General features: G+C 37.3%; 1 protein-coding gene across 1 annotated transcript; it reads left to right on the plus strand.

Moving 5' to 3' along the window:
• Window positions 1–12,958: 12,958 nt before the first annotated feature.
• On the plus strand, window positions 12,959–18,215 carry LOC134300209 (trafficking regulator of GLUT4 1). The gene is made up of 4 exons (XM_062984908.1): window positions 12,959–13,211; window positions 13,462–13,763; window positions 15,775–15,907; window positions 17,952–18,215. Exons 1-4 carry the CDS (start codon window positions 12,959–12,961, stop codon window positions 17,966–17,968), a joined length of 705 nt encoding a protein of 234 aa, XP_062840978.1. The 3' UTR covers window positions 17,969–18,215.
• The last annotated feature ends 380 nt before the right edge of the window (window positions 18,216–18,595 follow it).

The following is an 18,595-nucleotide window of genomic DNA, read 5'->3' on the forward strand; positions in this document are numbered from 1 at the left end:
AGCAAAGACAGGCTAAATACTACAACCGAACAGCAAAAGATCTGCATGCTTTAAACCCAGGAGACAAAGTAAGAGTCCAACCTTTTGAGCCACAAACAGTCTGGAAACCAGCTACAGTAATCAAACCAGTTGATCATAGATCCTATGAAATCAAACTGGAAACTGGAGGAGTTTTGAGGAGGAACCGACGACACTTGCGAAATGAAAAGAACACACCACTGACTAATTCAGATCATAAATCCAACAACCAGTCAACAAGTCAACAACCAGTAGTTACCCGGTTTGGTCGGAGAGTGATAAGACCTTACTATCTCAGAGACTATGCAGAGTAAAGATAAAATAACTAAATAAGTCTCTTAATATTTGAACATAGTTTGGGAGTTTTATTGGTTGATTTAAAGGGTTTACTTTGAAAAAGTAAAGTAACATTGAGATGCAAAGTAACTTTGATTTATGTAGATTTCATGATTGAAATGTGGTTTTATGTATTGTTATTTTGTCATGTTATGGAAGAATGTTTAATGCAAAGGAACCGACAAAAAAAAAAAAAAAAAAAAAAAAAATAACAATATGTGTTTATGTATGGAACATATGACAGTTTTATGTTTCAGTACGGACCAGTTAGAACGACGCACACAGATGTAATGTATGCGGGTTTCGGATTAAAATGTTTATATATGTAATAGTTCATTACTGTTGTACATTCAATAAAAATAGTAAAGTAAGCAAGTGAAAAGCTTTAACCGTCCATTCTGTTTATTACGATTATCAAGAAAGAGAACAGAGTGAAACACTTCCTAACAGTACAAAACATTTCTTTTAACAGTCAGTAATGATTAATAAGTAGTTATCTAAGCTACTGTTGGATATCAGGGGCTTTAAACCAGCCGTTTTAAGGACTATTTTAGTTAAAAGTTCTATTATGTCATGTCCAACATTAGTCTCTGCGCCTCAGAAAAAGTAAACACTATCTTGTCCTCTATAATACAGAAAGGAAAATGCAGTTGTTCAGGAAATTTTTTTAGAGTGATTATGTGCATAGCTCACATGGTTAATTTCCCTTGTCAACATATTAATGTATTTACACATGCGATTTATTTCTTTGCTCATCGGAGCAATGCGCTAATTTGGAACAAACGTGAATCACGTTTGAATAAAAGTGCGAAAATAGCATATTTACCATTGTTAAAGGTTTAAAGACTGATTTTATTTCTTGCGATTTAATGAGACAGGATGGGAAAATCCAATAAAACCATTAAAGAAACTGTAAATTTTAAGAAATATTGTAGAATTTGTATTATATAGAATTTGTATTTTATATATATATACAGTGTATCACAAAAGTGAGTACACCCCTCACATTTCTGCAAATATTTTATTATATCTTTTCATGGGACGACACTATAGACATGAAACTTGGATATAACTTAGAGTAGTCAGTGTACAACTTGTATAGCAGTGTAGATTTACTGTCTTCTGAAAATAACTCAACACACAGCCATTAATGTCTAAATGGCTGGCAACATAAGTGAGTACACCCCACAGTGAACATGTCCAAATTGTGCCTAAAGTGTCAATATTTTGTGTGACCACCATTATTATCACTGCCTTAACCCTCCTGGGCATGGAATTCACCAGAGCTGCACAGGTTGCTACTGGAATCCTCTTCCACTCCTCCATGATGACATCACGGAGCTGGTGGATGTTAGACACCTTGAACTCATCCACCTTCCACTTGAGGATGCGCCACAGGTGCTCAATTGGGTTTAGTCCATCACCTTTACCTTCAGCTTCCTCAGCAAGGCAGTTGTCATCTTGGAGGTTGTGTTTGGGGTCATTATCCTGTTGGAAAACTGCAATGAGGCCCAGTTTTCGAAGGGAGGGGATCATGCTCTGTTTCAGAATGTCACAGTACATGTTGGAATTCATGTTTCCCTCAATGAACTGCAGCTCCCCAGTGCCAGCAACACTCATGCAGCCCAAGACCATGATGCTACCACCACCATGCTTGACTGTAGGCAAGATACAGTTGTCTTGGTACTTCTCACCAGGGTGCCGCCACACATGCTGGACACCATCTGAGCCAAACAAGTTTATCTTGGTCTCGTCAGACCACAGGGCATTCCAGTAATCCATGTTCTTGGACTGCTTGTCTTCAGCAAACTGTTTGCTGGCTTTCTTGTGCGTCAGCTTCCTTCTGGGATGACGACCATGCAGACCGAGTTGATGCAGTGTGCGGCGTATGGTCTGAGCACTGACAGGCTGACCTCCCACGTCTTCAACCTCTGTAGCAATGCTGGCAGCACTCATGTGTCTATTTTTTAAAGCCAACCTCTGGATATGACGCCGAACACGGGGACTCAACTTCTTTGGTCGACCCTGGCGAAGCCTGTTCCGAGTGGAACCTGTCCTGGAAAACCGCTGTATGACCTTGGGCACCATGCTGTAGCTCAGTTTCAGGGTGTTAGCAATCTTCTTATAGCCCAGGCCATCTTTGTGGAGAGCAACAATTCTATTTCTCACATCCTCAGAGAGTTCTTTGCCATGAGGTGCCATGTTGAATATCCAGTGGCCAGTATGAGAGAATTGTACCCAAAACACCAAATTTAACAGCCCTGCTCCCCATTTACACCTGGGACCTTGACACATGACACCAGGGAGGGACAACGACACATTTGGGCACAATTTGGACATGTTCACTGTGGGGTGTACTCACTTACGTTGCCAGCTATTTAGACATTAATGGCTGTGTGTTGAGTTGTTTTCAGAAGACAGTAAATCTACACTGCTATACAAGTTGTACACTGACTACTCTAAGTTATATCCAAGTTTCATGTCTATAGTGTTGTCCCATGAAAATATATAATGAAATATTTGCAGAAATGTGAGGGGTGTACTCACTTTCGTGATACACTGTATATATATATATATATATATATATATATATATATATATATATATATATATATATATATATATATAATTATTATTATTATTATACTGAAGTGGAAGTGGGATGGGGGAGGGGGTGGTGTGTGTGGCGCGATGTGCTTGTAGTGGGCTGGTCAAGAAAAAAGTCCAGGGCTGGATTTTGTTCTCAGTCCAGCCCTGGGTACTATACAAATATGCAAGAAATAAAAAAACTACTGCCGTTTACTACATTGCACATGCATCACTAGAAGGATTGACAATTTAATGCTCAATCTGGCAACAGTGCTGAAGCGCAGGTGCCACCTCGGTGTTTGTCAAATTGCGCCTCCCTTTGTGCGCGTGCACCCAGCCTACTACATGCGCGCGCGCGCGGCAGCTCAGAGCGCAGTAACGGCAGAACTGGCCGGCGCACAGAGAAGCTTATGAAATATATCCAGTCCAGGGTTTCCATCAATCCAGTTACGCACTGTGTGGATGTAACTCCTGTTCCAAACACCTTAAAGCTTTCCTTTTACCTTTACTCCACCATAATAATGGGTATTGGAATATTTACTCCCTGCTAGCCTTAAAAAGGTGGGTGTGCATGTCCGTTAATTTTTGCTGTTTGCGCATCGTTCTGCTGTAATGAAACACACAGCTTTTCCACTGTGGGTGTGTCAGGCATTGTGCTTCTCTCTGAAATGCTTAATACTAAAAGAAAGATAAAAAAAAGTAAATAGATTAAAATAAATATATGCACAGCAACTATATAGATAGATATAGATAGATAGATAGATAGATAGATAGATAGATAGATAGATAGATAGATAGATAGATAGATAGATAGATAGATAGATAGATAGATAGATAGAAATTATGTTTTACATATCTTGCTAATTGTTTAGGTTTAACTATTCCTACTTTGGCAGGAAACTATAAATGTTCCTAGCATACTTTAAGGATTCTTTAATTAATTCTTTTTCTACTGTTTGGTTCAAGTATTTTAGGGTTTCCCATTGGGGGAAAAACAACCTTTTGGGAGCATATCTGGATCCATATCTAAACTGAAATGGTCTGTTTACTGAGGTTTTACTATTGCCATTATGCAATTTAATGAAGGACAAAGTCTTGAGATGCTTTTTAATTTTTGTTTTTTACCTAAAAAATAAAAATAATAATTTGTAATCCGTATGATATTCTAAATTTTCATTCCTATGAATAATAGACAGTAGATGGAAGCTGATAGGTGAGTAAAAGTGCTCTGTTTAGTGACTGAATTAGGCATTTCAATAAAGAGGATTTGGTTCTTGAGACGGGTGTGTCTTCTTCTTCTCCAGCATTTCTCTTTGATTTCACAAAATAAAACATAAAAATTTTAGGTTTTGTTTTTATAAGGTATATAAGATATTCCAAAATGTGTTTCTTTGAAACAGTAGAAGTGTTTGAAGCTTTATAGTGGCTTAAAAAGACTGATTAAGATAATTAAGTATAAACACATTTTGTTGTCTAAGGAACAAAGTTCTTATGTAACATGCACAACACAATTTTTTCTACACAGGAAAAGTAATTCACCTATGGCTACTCAATCAATCAGTTTAACTAATATACTTCAGTTGGTGCTCTAATTTAGGTATTTGAAGATAACCAGGCTTGAGTTTGGACAGCTTTGTAGAATATAAATGTCACTCATGTTAAAACTTTTAGGTCAAGCACCTGACACATTTCTTTAGTAACACTATGTCAGATTGTAAAAGAGCTAAAATTAAAGTTATATAGTAATAAAGCTATGTCTGAAAAGGGTGTGTCAAAGATGAGTCTAAGGCCTTGTGTCTCCAGCAAAGCACAGTGAGATTAATTTAAATCCAAATTGAGGAGAATTTGCATGAAAGTACTATAATGTCACTTTGCTTTAAGTCTTTGAAGTGGTACCCTCAATAGTATGTCTTTTTCACTTTGATATGTCCAAAATATGCCTTCAACCACAACGCTTTGCTGCCAAATACAGTGGAGAATTAATTTGGTTTAAGCAGTGATTTGGTAAAAATTACATCAATTATTGTTTTGCCAGGTCATATAACAGCCAACAAATATAATACATAATATAAGACATTATATATAAGATATTTTATTGGAACAGATGGTGCAAACAGTTCTGGAGTGTGGACTATGAAGTACCTCTTTTTTCCTTCTTCTTCTAAAGATCTAGAAGATTTTCTTCTCTATACAAGCATTCACACAATTCAGGATTAAAGCTGTTTTGCAGGTAAAGGGTAGTTTACATTCACATTTTCTGCTTGTCTTCCTTTAATCCTGGGTGGAGGCTCAAGTCGAGCGAGACTAGTGGCTCGGAGGTTGCGTGGTACAGAGCGGGGTTTGATTAGGCCTCGAAGGTAGCTTGGGGCTGGTCCATTTTTGGCTTTGTAGGCGAGAATCAGTGTTTTAAACTGAATGCGTGCAGCTACAGGAAGCCAGTGAAGAGAACGCAGCAGTGGGGTGATGTGGCAGTGTTTGGGCTGGTTAAAAACCAGACGGGCAGCTGCATTTTGAATGAGCTGCAAGGGTTTAATAGTGGACATGGGAGCTCCTGCCAGGAGGGAGTTGCAGTAGTCCAACCGTGAGATTACAAGTGATTGGACCAGAATCTGGGTAGCTTCCCTGGAGAGAAATGGTCGAATCTTCCTGATGTTGTACAGGAGGAACCGGCACAATCTTGTCATGTGGGCTATATAAGGAGAGAAGGTCAGCTGGTTATCCAGGACAACACCAAGGCTTCTTACCTTATCAGATGGTCTGATCTGGGAGTCATCAAGAGAAATGACTAGGTCCTGGGTTGGAGACTGATCTCCGGGAATGAGCAACATCTCTGTCTTGCTGGGATTAAGTTTCAGATGATGAGCTGACATCCATTGTGAGATATCTGCATGTAATGACACTAACATGGTAATGATCTGGTTATATGTGTTATACTAGTATTAATTATCAGATGCAGCAGCGTTGTTGCATTTTTTAATCACCTCATTGTCAATGCTGGAAGGAGATTGTTGGAGGCAAAATATACAGCCAACAACAACCCTGTCATCAGAAGCTGTTTATGATTAAAGGCTTAATAAAGATAAGGACATATTGTGCAAGAAATAAAAACAATAACTATAGTTTCTAACATCCAACCCACACAGTGTGCTATTTTATGCCTTGTAAGCAGGTTAATTTATTTATTCATTCATTTTCGTGTTCTACTGCCACTTTAGACTGGGTGCCAATCTATTGCAGGGCCTTGGCCATCCATGCCTCTTACAGAACCATAGAGAGAGAGTTGCGACACTCCTTGATCTCGCCGCCACGTGGTCACGTGGTTCATGTGCCCCTTCAATAGTTCCAAACAGAGCCCACGCTGTCATGTTCTCATATGGGACAGGCAGCAGTGAATGAAATATTAAACAGTAAATAATACAAATTTGTACAATTTCTGGGTATTTTCAACTGCCTTTACATTTACTGCATCTGCTTTAATGTCAATTTGGTGTATGAAGTGGAAGATTGATGTTTATAATTACTTGTTAATAGGTCGTTCTTGTTAACACACAGTACATTATATTAGCATACATTACATAATGCGATATCATTAGGTAGTAGAGACAATATACAGTACAGAGATTAAAGAGTTTTTGTGTTTTGTTTTTTGCATAAATCTCCCTTCACTTTCCTGAGGATTCATAATAATAATAATTTTGGCTAAACACTAAGCCATGTGGCTGGATTCATAAGGTTTGCCTGCACTGAATGAACAGATTCGTAAACACACTACCATACCAAAAACATTATAGTAAGGGTACATAAAATAGCATTCATTCATGTCTTATTTCATGAGTGATTAATAATTGATTCCTACATGTAATACATTAATGAATTCATTATGAATATGCACAAGTTCATTTTGTCTCAGGTAAGTGGTGGACAAGGTACACAAACCATGTAGTTGAGTTAAAGTAGAGATATCCAAGGTAAAATATCACTCCAGTAGAAGTAGTAGTAAAAGTAAAAATACTCTTTACCTTCACTTGAGTAAAAGTACTACAGTATTTACCTTCAAATGTATTTAAGTATGAAAGTAAAAGTAGCATGATTTATTATGGCTCTAATGTTTTATTATCGTTTCTGTAACAAGACTTTTGATTAATCAACTCAATATAGGTGAAAAGACTCTAGTGTCATTAATTAATCTGACACTAATGTTTATTAAAATTACCATAAGAACAAAACACTGATTGTTGTGATTGCTTCACACTTCTTTCATTTTGACAATGTTACGTTTTTATTCAAATATAAACCAAAAGGAACCACAGATTGTTCATAATGCAGTGGAGAAAAAAGTAAGACATTTGACTACCAAATGTGGTGGAGTTAAAGTAAAAACTCACCCAAAAAGGAAATACAGATACACAAAAAAAACTGCTTAAGTATAGTAACTAATTACATTTACTTAATTACTGTCCACCACTGCTAATGTATGCCTTAATGCAGGAGCAATATATAAATTTTTAGTAATTAAGGTACAAGTGTCATCAGTTATTCATGAGATTCATACAGGTCATCAAGATAACCATCACAAATATTACCTCATGTCATGTATGTAGTCCTTAAACTGAGAAGTGAAATATTCCTTATTTAATAATGTTCTGTTGCGGATTAAATAACTGAAGATTTGTCATAAAAATCACTGAAAATGTTTGCTAAGTAGTGGAAATGAATGTGGCTCTATGGGTTGTTTGGAACTAATTACTAGCCCCACAACCCGGAAGCTGCGCAGAAAAATGTCCCGCCCCGTTACAACGGTTCCCTATGGGAGTGTCGCCACTCTGTTCTCTCTACCGCTCTGGCCTCTTAGACATGTCTGTATGTAGAGACCTGGCCAGCCGATAGCAACACTGGGGATTCAATCCTGCATCTCAGAGGTTATGGGTTAGCCATCCGAGTGCCCTCATCTAGGTTAGTGTAAATTTAACATAAAAAACGTATTAAGTGATTTTACTTGTGTGTTCTTAAAATGTTATATTATAAAAACAGGTACCTGAACACTAAACACTATTCCCTCTGATTTGCGCAAAATCCATTCTGGACTCCTGGGATTTAAAATATAAATTTCAAAGTATTTTAATATTTATGGGGATGCACCTGTGAAAATGCAATGAAAGCTTTTTTTTTAACGTTATATCAGTGGTAGTGGTTATAACTGTGGTTGTATAAGATACTGGCAAAACTCTAATTACTAATGACATGAATGCTTTGATGAACATAGACACGTAATTTAGCTTGCAGCTCTTTATAGGCAACAGATCTACTTAGTCTCGTCTAACAAACTCTGGTCTCATCAACCATTTTTTTTTCTTTCTCAGGTTTCTCATGTCATTCAGGATCTGATTTATCAGCATAATCTAAAAGTGTGTAGTTCTTTGTTAAAACTAAACCATGTTATTTTAAAGAGTAAATGACTGTTGGATGATAGCATACAACATTAGGGAAACCTGTGTATGAGGTCTCTCACATTCTCAGAATTAGTTGCAATTGTAAAACTTTTTTAACAGTTTTTTTCCTAATCCTAATGGGGTAAAAATTAAAAATTTAAACATAATATTTAGGCATTTCCCCCTTAATCTGAACAATAAAGAATAAATACAATGTGTATGGTATACATATCTATTTAGTCCACCTATGTCATGAATGAACCTATGACATCAACTTCAACACCCAGCTTCACAACTGAGGGTTATTGATACTCGGGTGATTCCATTTGTTTTTTAGTCTCATCTAATAAAGTTTTAAATAAAAAAAGTTATATTTGCAAACCGATCATCATTAGGGATCAATACACAATGTAGGTGGTCATGGCTGTGTTCTTATGTAATGCTTTCAAAATGACCATGATTTCTGCATTCATTTGTCATAACATTTGTCTAATTTTTACCCAGATATTTGAACCTTCCATCTTCATTCAACACACAGGATAATAGTTAAGAATACTGGCTAAAAAAAAAGATACCCTATAAAAGCTAATAAAGAACTTATTTTGCAGGAATAAAGTTTTTTTCTGGTAGATTTTTATAAGAGTTTTGAAATGTTGTGAAACTTCAGACCATTCTTGAAATTATTATATGTTCTGCCAAAATAGGTAATGTCTAGACTGTAACCACTTTAAATAACAGCTCAGGTGTTGATATATTTGGGTGTACTTGTGACTTATTAGCTAACGTTTTCAAATGTCATGTGACATTGTAAATTAACAGCCACCAGAATCTCATTGTTTTCACACTAACTGTAGTCACCACATCCCAAATCATAATACTCTCTTCATCATGCTTTTTGTTTTCCAAATTTAATGTTATGCATTTTTATCAACAATTTAACCTTCTAACCCATCTATAGAAAGCATTATTACAGAAGTGTTGTGAAATTATGTCTTTCCAGTAACACCATTTTTGCGCTTGTATCGATTATTTCTGCAGGTCTTTTGCTGTTACTATTGCTTTTTATTTTTTTGTTTTGTTTTAACATAAGTTAGTGTTTCTATGCTCATAGATTCTAAACAGATTTTAGAAGACATTTCACATATACAACCCACGCCTCTAATTTAAACTCATCTATTGGAATACAGTAACTGTATTTTAAAAGTTGTTAGCCTAGAGCTTACCATGCTTTTTTCTAGAGTGGACTGTAAATAACAAGTGTTTTGTTATTTTTACTGTATCTTTTTAACTCTAATGGAATAAAATTTCTAATATTTTTAACTTAATAACTAATATTTTTCCTGCAACTCACTCCAAGAAAGTTCCGACAAACCCCTGTGTTTCATCAGCTTTTCTTAAATTAAGACTTTTTAATGGTTTGGGAACCAAGGACACTAATTGTTGCAGTTTATATTTCATTTTTAGAAATATAAAGTTATAATGTATATTTCAGGTGGAACAACAGCCACTCTTCTGAGAAGGCTTTTTATAAGACTATTTAGTCAAAAGAGTTTTTTTTTAAAGAGATTTGTATGGCAGGGCCCTAGTGTTGATCAAAAAAGTCTAAATTGATGTTCTAGTTCAGGGGTATTCAACTAAAATTTGAAGAGGTCCAGTTAGAGAAAATTTCTTGAAACAAAGGTCCGAAATGTTTAACTATATATACAGTATATATATATATATATATATATATTTATATATATATATATATATATATATATATAGCATTTAGCGGACACTTTTATCCAAAGCGACTTGCACAATGAGCAACTGAGGGTTAAGGGCCTTACTCAGGGACCCAACAGTGGCAACTTGGTGGTGGTGGGGCTTGAACCGGCAACCTTCTGTTTATTAGTCCAGTACCTTAACCACTGAGCTATCATTGCATAATATATAATATATATATTGATATATATTATATATAAGTAGCCTAGTAGTTGTATCAACATCTGCATGTAATCAATAACTGACTGTCAAATCAAATGTCTGTTTGTTTATTAGGATTATAACGTCATGTTTTACACTTTGGTTACATTCATGATAGGAACGGTAGTTATTCATTACACAAGACTCATCAGTTCACAAGTTTATATCCAACACAGTCATGGACAATTCAGTGTCTCCAATTCACCTCACTTGCACGTCTTTGTACTGTGGGAGGAAACCCATGCAGACACGGGGAGAACATGCAAACTCCACACAGAGAGGACCCGGACCACCCCACCTTATCAAACCGTTCTCTTATCAAATTAGGAGAAAATAAAAATAAATTGTGCTCCAGTGGGAAGTAAGAACAGAGATGAGTCTCTCCATCACGTATTAAATGCTGTATTTTCGCTGTACACGTTTCTTTTTTGGAGAGCGCCATTTGTCTCCTGTCTCACTCGTCTTTTCTCAACTTTCTCCGGCACGGTCGTCTGTATCTCTCCCTTCGTTTGTTCTACGTTCGCTATCTTTCTTTTTCTTTCCACCGTCTTTTCACATGTAACTCGCCTCTAACTCTCTCATCTGTAGAGTTGCAGTGTTTACCGACTGGAATGCACAGACTTGATTGGTTGAGTGGTGTCACGTGATCTCTGGTGTCTGTGCGTTTTCTCATCCACTAAACCGCTACCGTAAATGGTACAGAAGCTGCGCCGGTTAAAATAGAAGCGCTCCGTCAGGTTTCAAATCATAACTTTCTGTTTTGGCTGTAGGTCCGGGTCCGTATGGGACAGCTTCTGGGTCCGGACCCGGACCGCGGTCCGCCTGTTAGTGACCTCTGTTCTAGTTCATTCCAAAGCTGTTCAATGGGAGGGGGTCAATGCTCTGTGCAGGCCACTGGAGTTTCTTTAAACCAAGCTTGTCTTCGTGTCTTTATAGATGTGCTTTGTGCACAGGGGGCACAGTAATACTGGAACAGGAAATGGCTTTCCTAAACTGTTACTGCAAAATATATAATTACATTATATAATTTATTTATTACATTGTTTTTAATATTACATTGCAATAAGTATGGCTAAAACACATGAATTCACATGAATTCAAAAATTAGAAGGGGTGTCCTAATTGCAAGGTTGCAAGGTTTCTAAAACAAAAACAATCAGAAAACAAATAAGGCAAGTACGTAGACAGTGCAAACACTACGGGGCACCCAGTCACATCACCATTTTGGTGACAACATTTAATGCCTTCTCTTAAGATGATGACAGTGTTGGTCCACCAGTCAGCATTTGACATGTGACATCTGGGGCATTACCGAACTAGTAGAGAGGTAGGAGGGGATAAGAAAAAAAAAGGAATGTGCCAGTACAAAAATATTTCCAGGAACATAACAAGTACACACATCTTTTGTACACACATACAGTTTTGATTAGGAATTTATGAGTTCCAGTTTCTTGTACCCATGTTCTTGCCCTTTACCCTAATGTTAAATATTCTGTGGCTCTAAATCCTCTAAAGTCTCTTCTAGCATTGCCAAGCCTCCGTCTACATCTGTTTTGTATTGTATTGTGATTAGCTTGTGTATGTACAGATTTGTGTTCTTTCCAGTCACAAAACCAGGCCATCCAACTCTCATCTCATTGAGAGCTGGATGTCTCATTGTGTCCTTCCCCATTACAGTTTCTTGCCCTGTTACTCATGTTGTTGTCTGAGGACCTCCTGACCTTTATCTGCCTACAATGTTTGATAATGAATTTGCCATGTAATTCCCTGGCTGGTTGTGAACTGACCTTTGCTTTGGACCATGACTATGATTTCTGGAAATAAAAAAATTATCATGGATATTATACACTTGTGTCCTGCCTCCTCTGTCCGTCCAATATCACAGAAGACTTGGTCTAACAAGAACACAGCAAGCTGGCGATCAGCGAGTGTGACACCTCAATGCTGCAATACGCAATGCCATGCAACTCCAACACACCTCACAAATTAAAGTCCGCTAAGCCTCCATGCCGGACTTAATTTGTATTCACTGCTCTCTATCCATATCATTAAACACTCCAACTCCATATGATGGACAATCTCTTCTTTCAGAAACACCTCCTGCTTCCAGATGTTTTACTCCTAAAAGGGCACCCAGGATTCAACTCAATGAAGAACATTAATTTGCTCTTGTTTAACAAATTTCATGTCCTGGTGGGAGCAAGACAAAAGCACATTTCCTCCAGGGTGCCAGTTTCAGAGGAAATTGCTCCACTTTCTGTGTTCTCTGGGGATGTTTCTCTGCCTCTTGTGTCTTCTCAGGACGTCACTCTGCTTCCTATACCTGCTAAGGACATAATTCTGCTTTCTGTGCCTGATAATGAAGGATTTCGCATTGCATATGTGATATCTAATACGGCACTGATTTTTATGGATTTGATTAATTAATTTAAAAGTACACATTGAGGATGCACAACAGAAAATCATTAAATTGTTCAAAATTTGTTTAATATATAATGTAGTCATGCTGTAACTACTTTATTGTCTTTTCCAGTTTGCCTTGACTTCCCACCCTTCAACCTAATCAGAAACAAAAAAATTAAGACAAACTGAAGGTACTTCTGTAATGCTGCATCTTCAAAATGGCTCTGAACACTGATTCTGACTTATCAACTACTGCCCCAAGAGTAGAGGAGGAAGAAGTCCAGCAGCAGACAGAACAAGCAGCATATCAACAAAACAATGAGGTGTCTGTTAACACCCCCATTTCCTCTCAGCCAGTGAAGACAGAGAATCAGGATCCACCTCTCGAGTCTAGTTCACCCAAAAACCCAGGTCACCCAAATGGCCTGTCCAAAGATGAACTGATGGTCATCAGTGAGAAGATGGAAACAAGTAAAGAATTTTTAATTAAATGAAAAATTAAACCTAATGTTTAAATAGTTGTTCTTCTTTATATTTAATTACATTTAAAATCCTAGCCATGCTACAGTGTTTATGTAAATCTTTAAGATGATTTAAGGCATTTTTCTGCTTTCTTTAACTTAATTTCTTCAAATCTTGTAGTAATGGTCTTTTGCGACCAAAATAATTTTCAAATAAACTGTTTTTTAACCAGCCTTTTTTCTTGTCTGTTACTGAACAGGTAATGGAGTCTGTCCTACAGCTGTGGACTCCCCTCCAACCTCTTCCCTTTTATCTTCACCTTCTCAGCACCATACTAAGTCCGGCCATCCTCATGCTAATGGGCATGCCAGGCTGAACAGTCGATCTAGTTCAATGAGCCATGGTGGGTCACCCCGGCCCTCACTTAGCCGTCAACCCAGTGCTGCCACTGAGCTTGCTGGAGATGGTGCTAAGCCGAACGACTACCTTATCCTGGCCATACTCGCCTGCATCTGCCCTCTTTGGCCTATTAACATTGTTGGCCTGACCTTCTCTGTTATGGTGTGTATTTTTAAAAATAAGACAGTGTAAAACTGGCAAAGTGTTTTTATTTTAAATGAGTGGTATATAGATCTATGAGTGGTATATAGAAGTTTATTTTTAGGTTCTAATATAGTGGTACTTAGGTTAAAACATAGTACTGAAGACTATGAAATACAACCCCAAATCAGAAGAGTTTCTTACATTTACCTTGACTTTTATTTTATTGTAGACAGTATAAACCTGAGATATTTCATGTTTTATTTGCTCAACTTCATTTCATTTATTAATAAACATCCATTACTTCATTCCAGGCCTGCAACACATTCCAAATGTTGGGACGGTAAAGCATTTACCACTTTGTAATGTTGCCATTCCTTTCCACCACACTTAAAAGGTTTTATTTTGTCCCATCCTTCTTGCAAACACGTCTTAAGATGTGCAACAGTTCAGGGTCATCATTGTCGCATTTTCGGCAGGCCAGTCCAGTACCCGTACCCTCTTCTTCCATAGTCATGCCTTTGTAATGTGTGCAGCATGTGGTTTTGCATTGTCTTGTTGCTCTAAGATCTCAGTGTACTTTTCTGCATTAAAGCTGCCATCACAGAAGTGTAAATTACCTTTGCCAAGGGCACTGACACAGCCCCATACCATGACAGACGCTGGATTTTGGACTTGTTGCTGATAACAGTCTGGATGGTCCTTTTCGTCTTTGGTCTGGAGTACACAGCGTCAATTTTTTTCCAAAAAAGATCCGGAATGCTAATTCATCTGACCACAATACATGTTTCTACTGTGTGATGGTCCATCCTAGATGCCTCCGAGCCCAGAGAAGTCGACGCCACTTCTGGACATGGTTAACATAAGGCTTCTTTTTTGCACAGTAAAGTTTTAAGTGGCATTTGTGCATGTAACTCCGTATTGTAGGTTTGCCAAAGTAATCCCTTGCCCATGTGGTTATATCAGCTATCGTTGAGTGGCGGTTCTCAATGCTGTGCTGTCTGTGGAATCGAAGATCATGGGCGTTCAGCTTAAGCTTGCGCCCTTGGCCTTTACACACTGAAATTCCTTCTGATTCCTTGAAGCGTTTAATGATATTATGCACTGTAGAAGGAGAAATATTTCCATCTTTGCTCATCAAAGACTCAGCCTTTCCTGGATGCTGCTTTTGTCCCAAACCATGATTACAATCACCTGTTGCACCTGATGCACTTTTCAACAAGACAATGCAAAACCATGTGCTGCTTACATTACAAAGACATGGCTGCGGAAGAAGAGGGTACGGGTACTGGACTCGGCTTCCTACAGCCCTGACCTGTCCCCAATTGAGAATTTGTGGATTATTTTAAAACGAAAATGTGACAACGATGACCACGTACTGTTGCGCATCTTAAGACATGTTTGCAGGAAGAATGGGACAAAATAAAAGCTGAAACACTAAATCGCTTGGTATACTATGTGCTAAAACGTCAAATGCTTTACTGTCCAAACCTTTTTTGAAATGTGTTGCAGGCCTGAAATGCAGAAATGGAGGTATATTAACAAATGAAATGAAGTTGAGCAGACAAAACATGAAATATCTTGGGTTCAAACTGTCTGCAATCAAATAAAAGTCAAAGTAAATGTAAGGAACACCGCATTTTTTATTTATTTGCATTTTCTATACTGTCCCAACTTTTTCTGATTTTGGGTTGTATGTTTGGGTGTTGGGAACCAGGCCCTGCCATGACACTGACCAAAAAAAAGCAGTTGATGAAGATGAAACAAATAATTTTAGTGGACTAGACATACCCAGAATTTTATGTCAACCCTGACTGACTCTAAACATAACTGTTGTGAAAAAGGCTAACAGGTCTCAACAAGCACCATATTATGCCAATTAAATTAGGGTATTTTAAAAGGGTTACAAGTGTCAGTTTTATGGTCTTGGGACTTAATAAGGACTGACTAATTATTTATATGTCTTTTACATTCTCTATCTGTTTTATGGCTTTTATTTACATGAATCTTTTCTCTCCTACCCCTTCGTCAGTCTCGGTACAGTCTGCAGCAGGGGAATGTGGATGGAGCGCGGCGTCTTGGGCGCAATGCTAAAATTATTTCTATAATCTCTCTCGTGGGTGGAATTGCCATCATTACTGCTGCCCTTGTCATCAACTGGGGATGTGAGTATCTTTTTGCCTGAGTGCAGACTAATTTATTGTTTTAACTTGAATTAATTTTGGGGTTTTGTTCTTATGTGAAGAGAATACGCTGAAATGATGATAAGGTTTGTCAACAATTGGTTGATTAAATGGCTTGCACTATTTTTTTTATAACTGTCCAAAAAGCTGGGACAAACAAACATTTGATGCCTGCAACACACTTAAAAACGAGGCATGTTTACTGCTGTGTTATCACTTTTCCTATTAATTAAACTTTTTTATCATTTGGGAATAATAATTGTTGCGATTTGGCAAATGGAATTTTTGCATATTCTTTCTTGATACAAGTCTTGAGCTGCTCAACAATATGTGGTCATAGCTATCTGATTCTCCTCGTCATGATGCTCCATAGATTTTTAAGAGACAGATCTGGACTGTAGGCAGGCCAGTGAAGCACACACCCTCTTTTTCTATAAAACCTTTTTCTATGTTGTAGTGAAAAAAAAGTTTAAAAGAATCAACAAATCACAGATTCTTGTTTGCATTGCATTTTACAAAATGTACCACACTTTCTGAAATTGGTGTTTGTAGGAACCTAATTCACACCATACATCCATGTTTAAAGGTAATAATATTAAGCTTTGTCAACAAATGTGTACCAAAAAGCTAACTGTTAGTTGTTTTAGATGTTAACAACAATATCCACACAGATAATGTTGTATATAAGTCAGAAAAAAGTTGTCACATTGTGGCCAAGTACTGTTATCACAATTGATCTGTCTCAAGCAGAGGTTCTTAAACTTTTTGCAGCCAATGACTCCTTGATGCATGAAGAAAACTAAAGACCCTTCTATTTGTTTATAAAAATCAGTTACTTAAATGTTTAGTACATTAGGCAAGTTATGATTTTTTTCTTGATGCTTTTAAACATGTAAATAGCTTCTGTTGTGGAAAATAAGGTGAAATGCTAAATAAAAACAAAGATTACAGTTGACTGGATTGAAGAATTTATTGGCATGATGGTGGGTTCTTACTGCAGTTGAATAGCTAAAGAACAAAAAACAGAACGGTGGGCCTCTTTTTATATTGCTGTAGTCACATCACATTGGGTGTTGGATATTGGAACCTCCATTCTGTGCTAACTGTTGTTTCTCATCTGTTTACAACAGCTTAACGACAGACATGTAAGCCCAATAAGGATTTAACAACTATAAGTATTTAATGCACAAGCAGAAACTCAGTTGTTCATTTATTAGGATTTTAATATCATGTATTACACTTCGGTTACCTTAATTACAGGAACGGTAGTTACTCATTACACAAGATTCATCAGTTCACACAAGGTTACATTGAACACAGTCATGGACAATTTAGTATCTCCAATTTACCTCACTTGCATGTCTTTGGACTGTGGGAGTAAACCGGAGCACCCGGAGTAAACCCACACAGACACGGGAAGAACATGCAAACTGCACGCAGAAAGGACCCGGACCGCCCCATCTGGGGATCGAACCCAGGACCTTCTTGCTGTGAGGCGACAGTGCTACCCACTTAGCCACCATGCTGCCCAGCAGCAACTCTGACTTGTCACTTATTCATTCATTTATGTTTATCTTCATTTACAAATGTATATTTACAAAATACGATCAGCCAAAACATTAAAAGTTATTTTTGTACATTTGTCTGGTTAAATCACAGATTATGTTTTTATGTTGTACAAAATGTCCTAACATTTTCAGAACTGTGGTTTGTAAATATGTAGACATTTTGATTTTTTTTTTAATGTTTTGTGGTAGAAAAACAGGAGTCAGTTATAAACGTATGTCTGTTCTTTACAACATTGCCCCCCCCCCACACACACACACTTTAATGGAAGTAAAGTGTTTTCTTGTATATATGAAATCTGAATGTTTTTTCTTTTCTTCCTAAAGCATTTTCACTATTTTAATGCATGTAAAACAGTGGAGTGGAACCAGTATTTAAAAATATTGCAAGTAGATTCCTGGAGAGATTATTTCATTAGCATTAATGTTCTTATATACAAACATCTTCCCTTCTGTTTCAGTGATACTAAAGTCCTGAGGGTTGCCATGACAATAAGGTCCAAGGAGGAATTACTTTCCAACCAATGGTTCCCTTACCATCCTGCATTTTTACATATTTCTGTGGAAAAAACTTATTTTTAGTTCCTTAGTTCCATATCTTGAAACACAGTGTCAACCTTTCCAGCACTTTGAATGCCGGTATAATGACCGAAGCCAGCAGAATTGCAATGTGCATGTTAGCTTTTTGTGAGAAAAAAAAAGATAAATATTTTTAGATATAAGCAAGAAAGCATTCAATATGATCTCTTTTATGTATTTTCTATGTTTGTTAGTGTGAGTGTGTGAAAGAGAGAGATAAAAGAAACCAAAAGAAAGATGATCCGTTACCAAGGTTACATGTTTTCTGAATAATGGCATCAGTTATATAGATAAGAAGAGCATTGCAGGAAATGCACTCACTGTACAGGGGAAGAGAGCAGAGGCAGAACAAAATAGGGATCTGATAAATCTGGCAAGCAGAACCTCAATGCAGCACTCGCCATCTCTCCAAGACATGATCAAAAACCCAAAAGAGAATGATCATGCAAGAGCCTAGTGAGCAAATTTGTCTTGATCCCGGTCATGCATATGAACAGGCTTGCTGTGAGCATTCTGACCAGCTGAT

The sequence above is a fragment of the Trichomycterus rosablanca genome, chromosome 22 (assembly GCF_030014385.1).
Source record: "Trichomycterus rosablanca isolate fTriRos1 chromosome 22, fTriRos1.hap1, whole genome shotgun sequence".
Classification (NCBI taxonomy): Eukaryota; Metazoa; Chordata; class Actinopteri; order Siluriformes; family Trichomycteridae; genus Trichomycterus; species Trichomycterus rosablanca.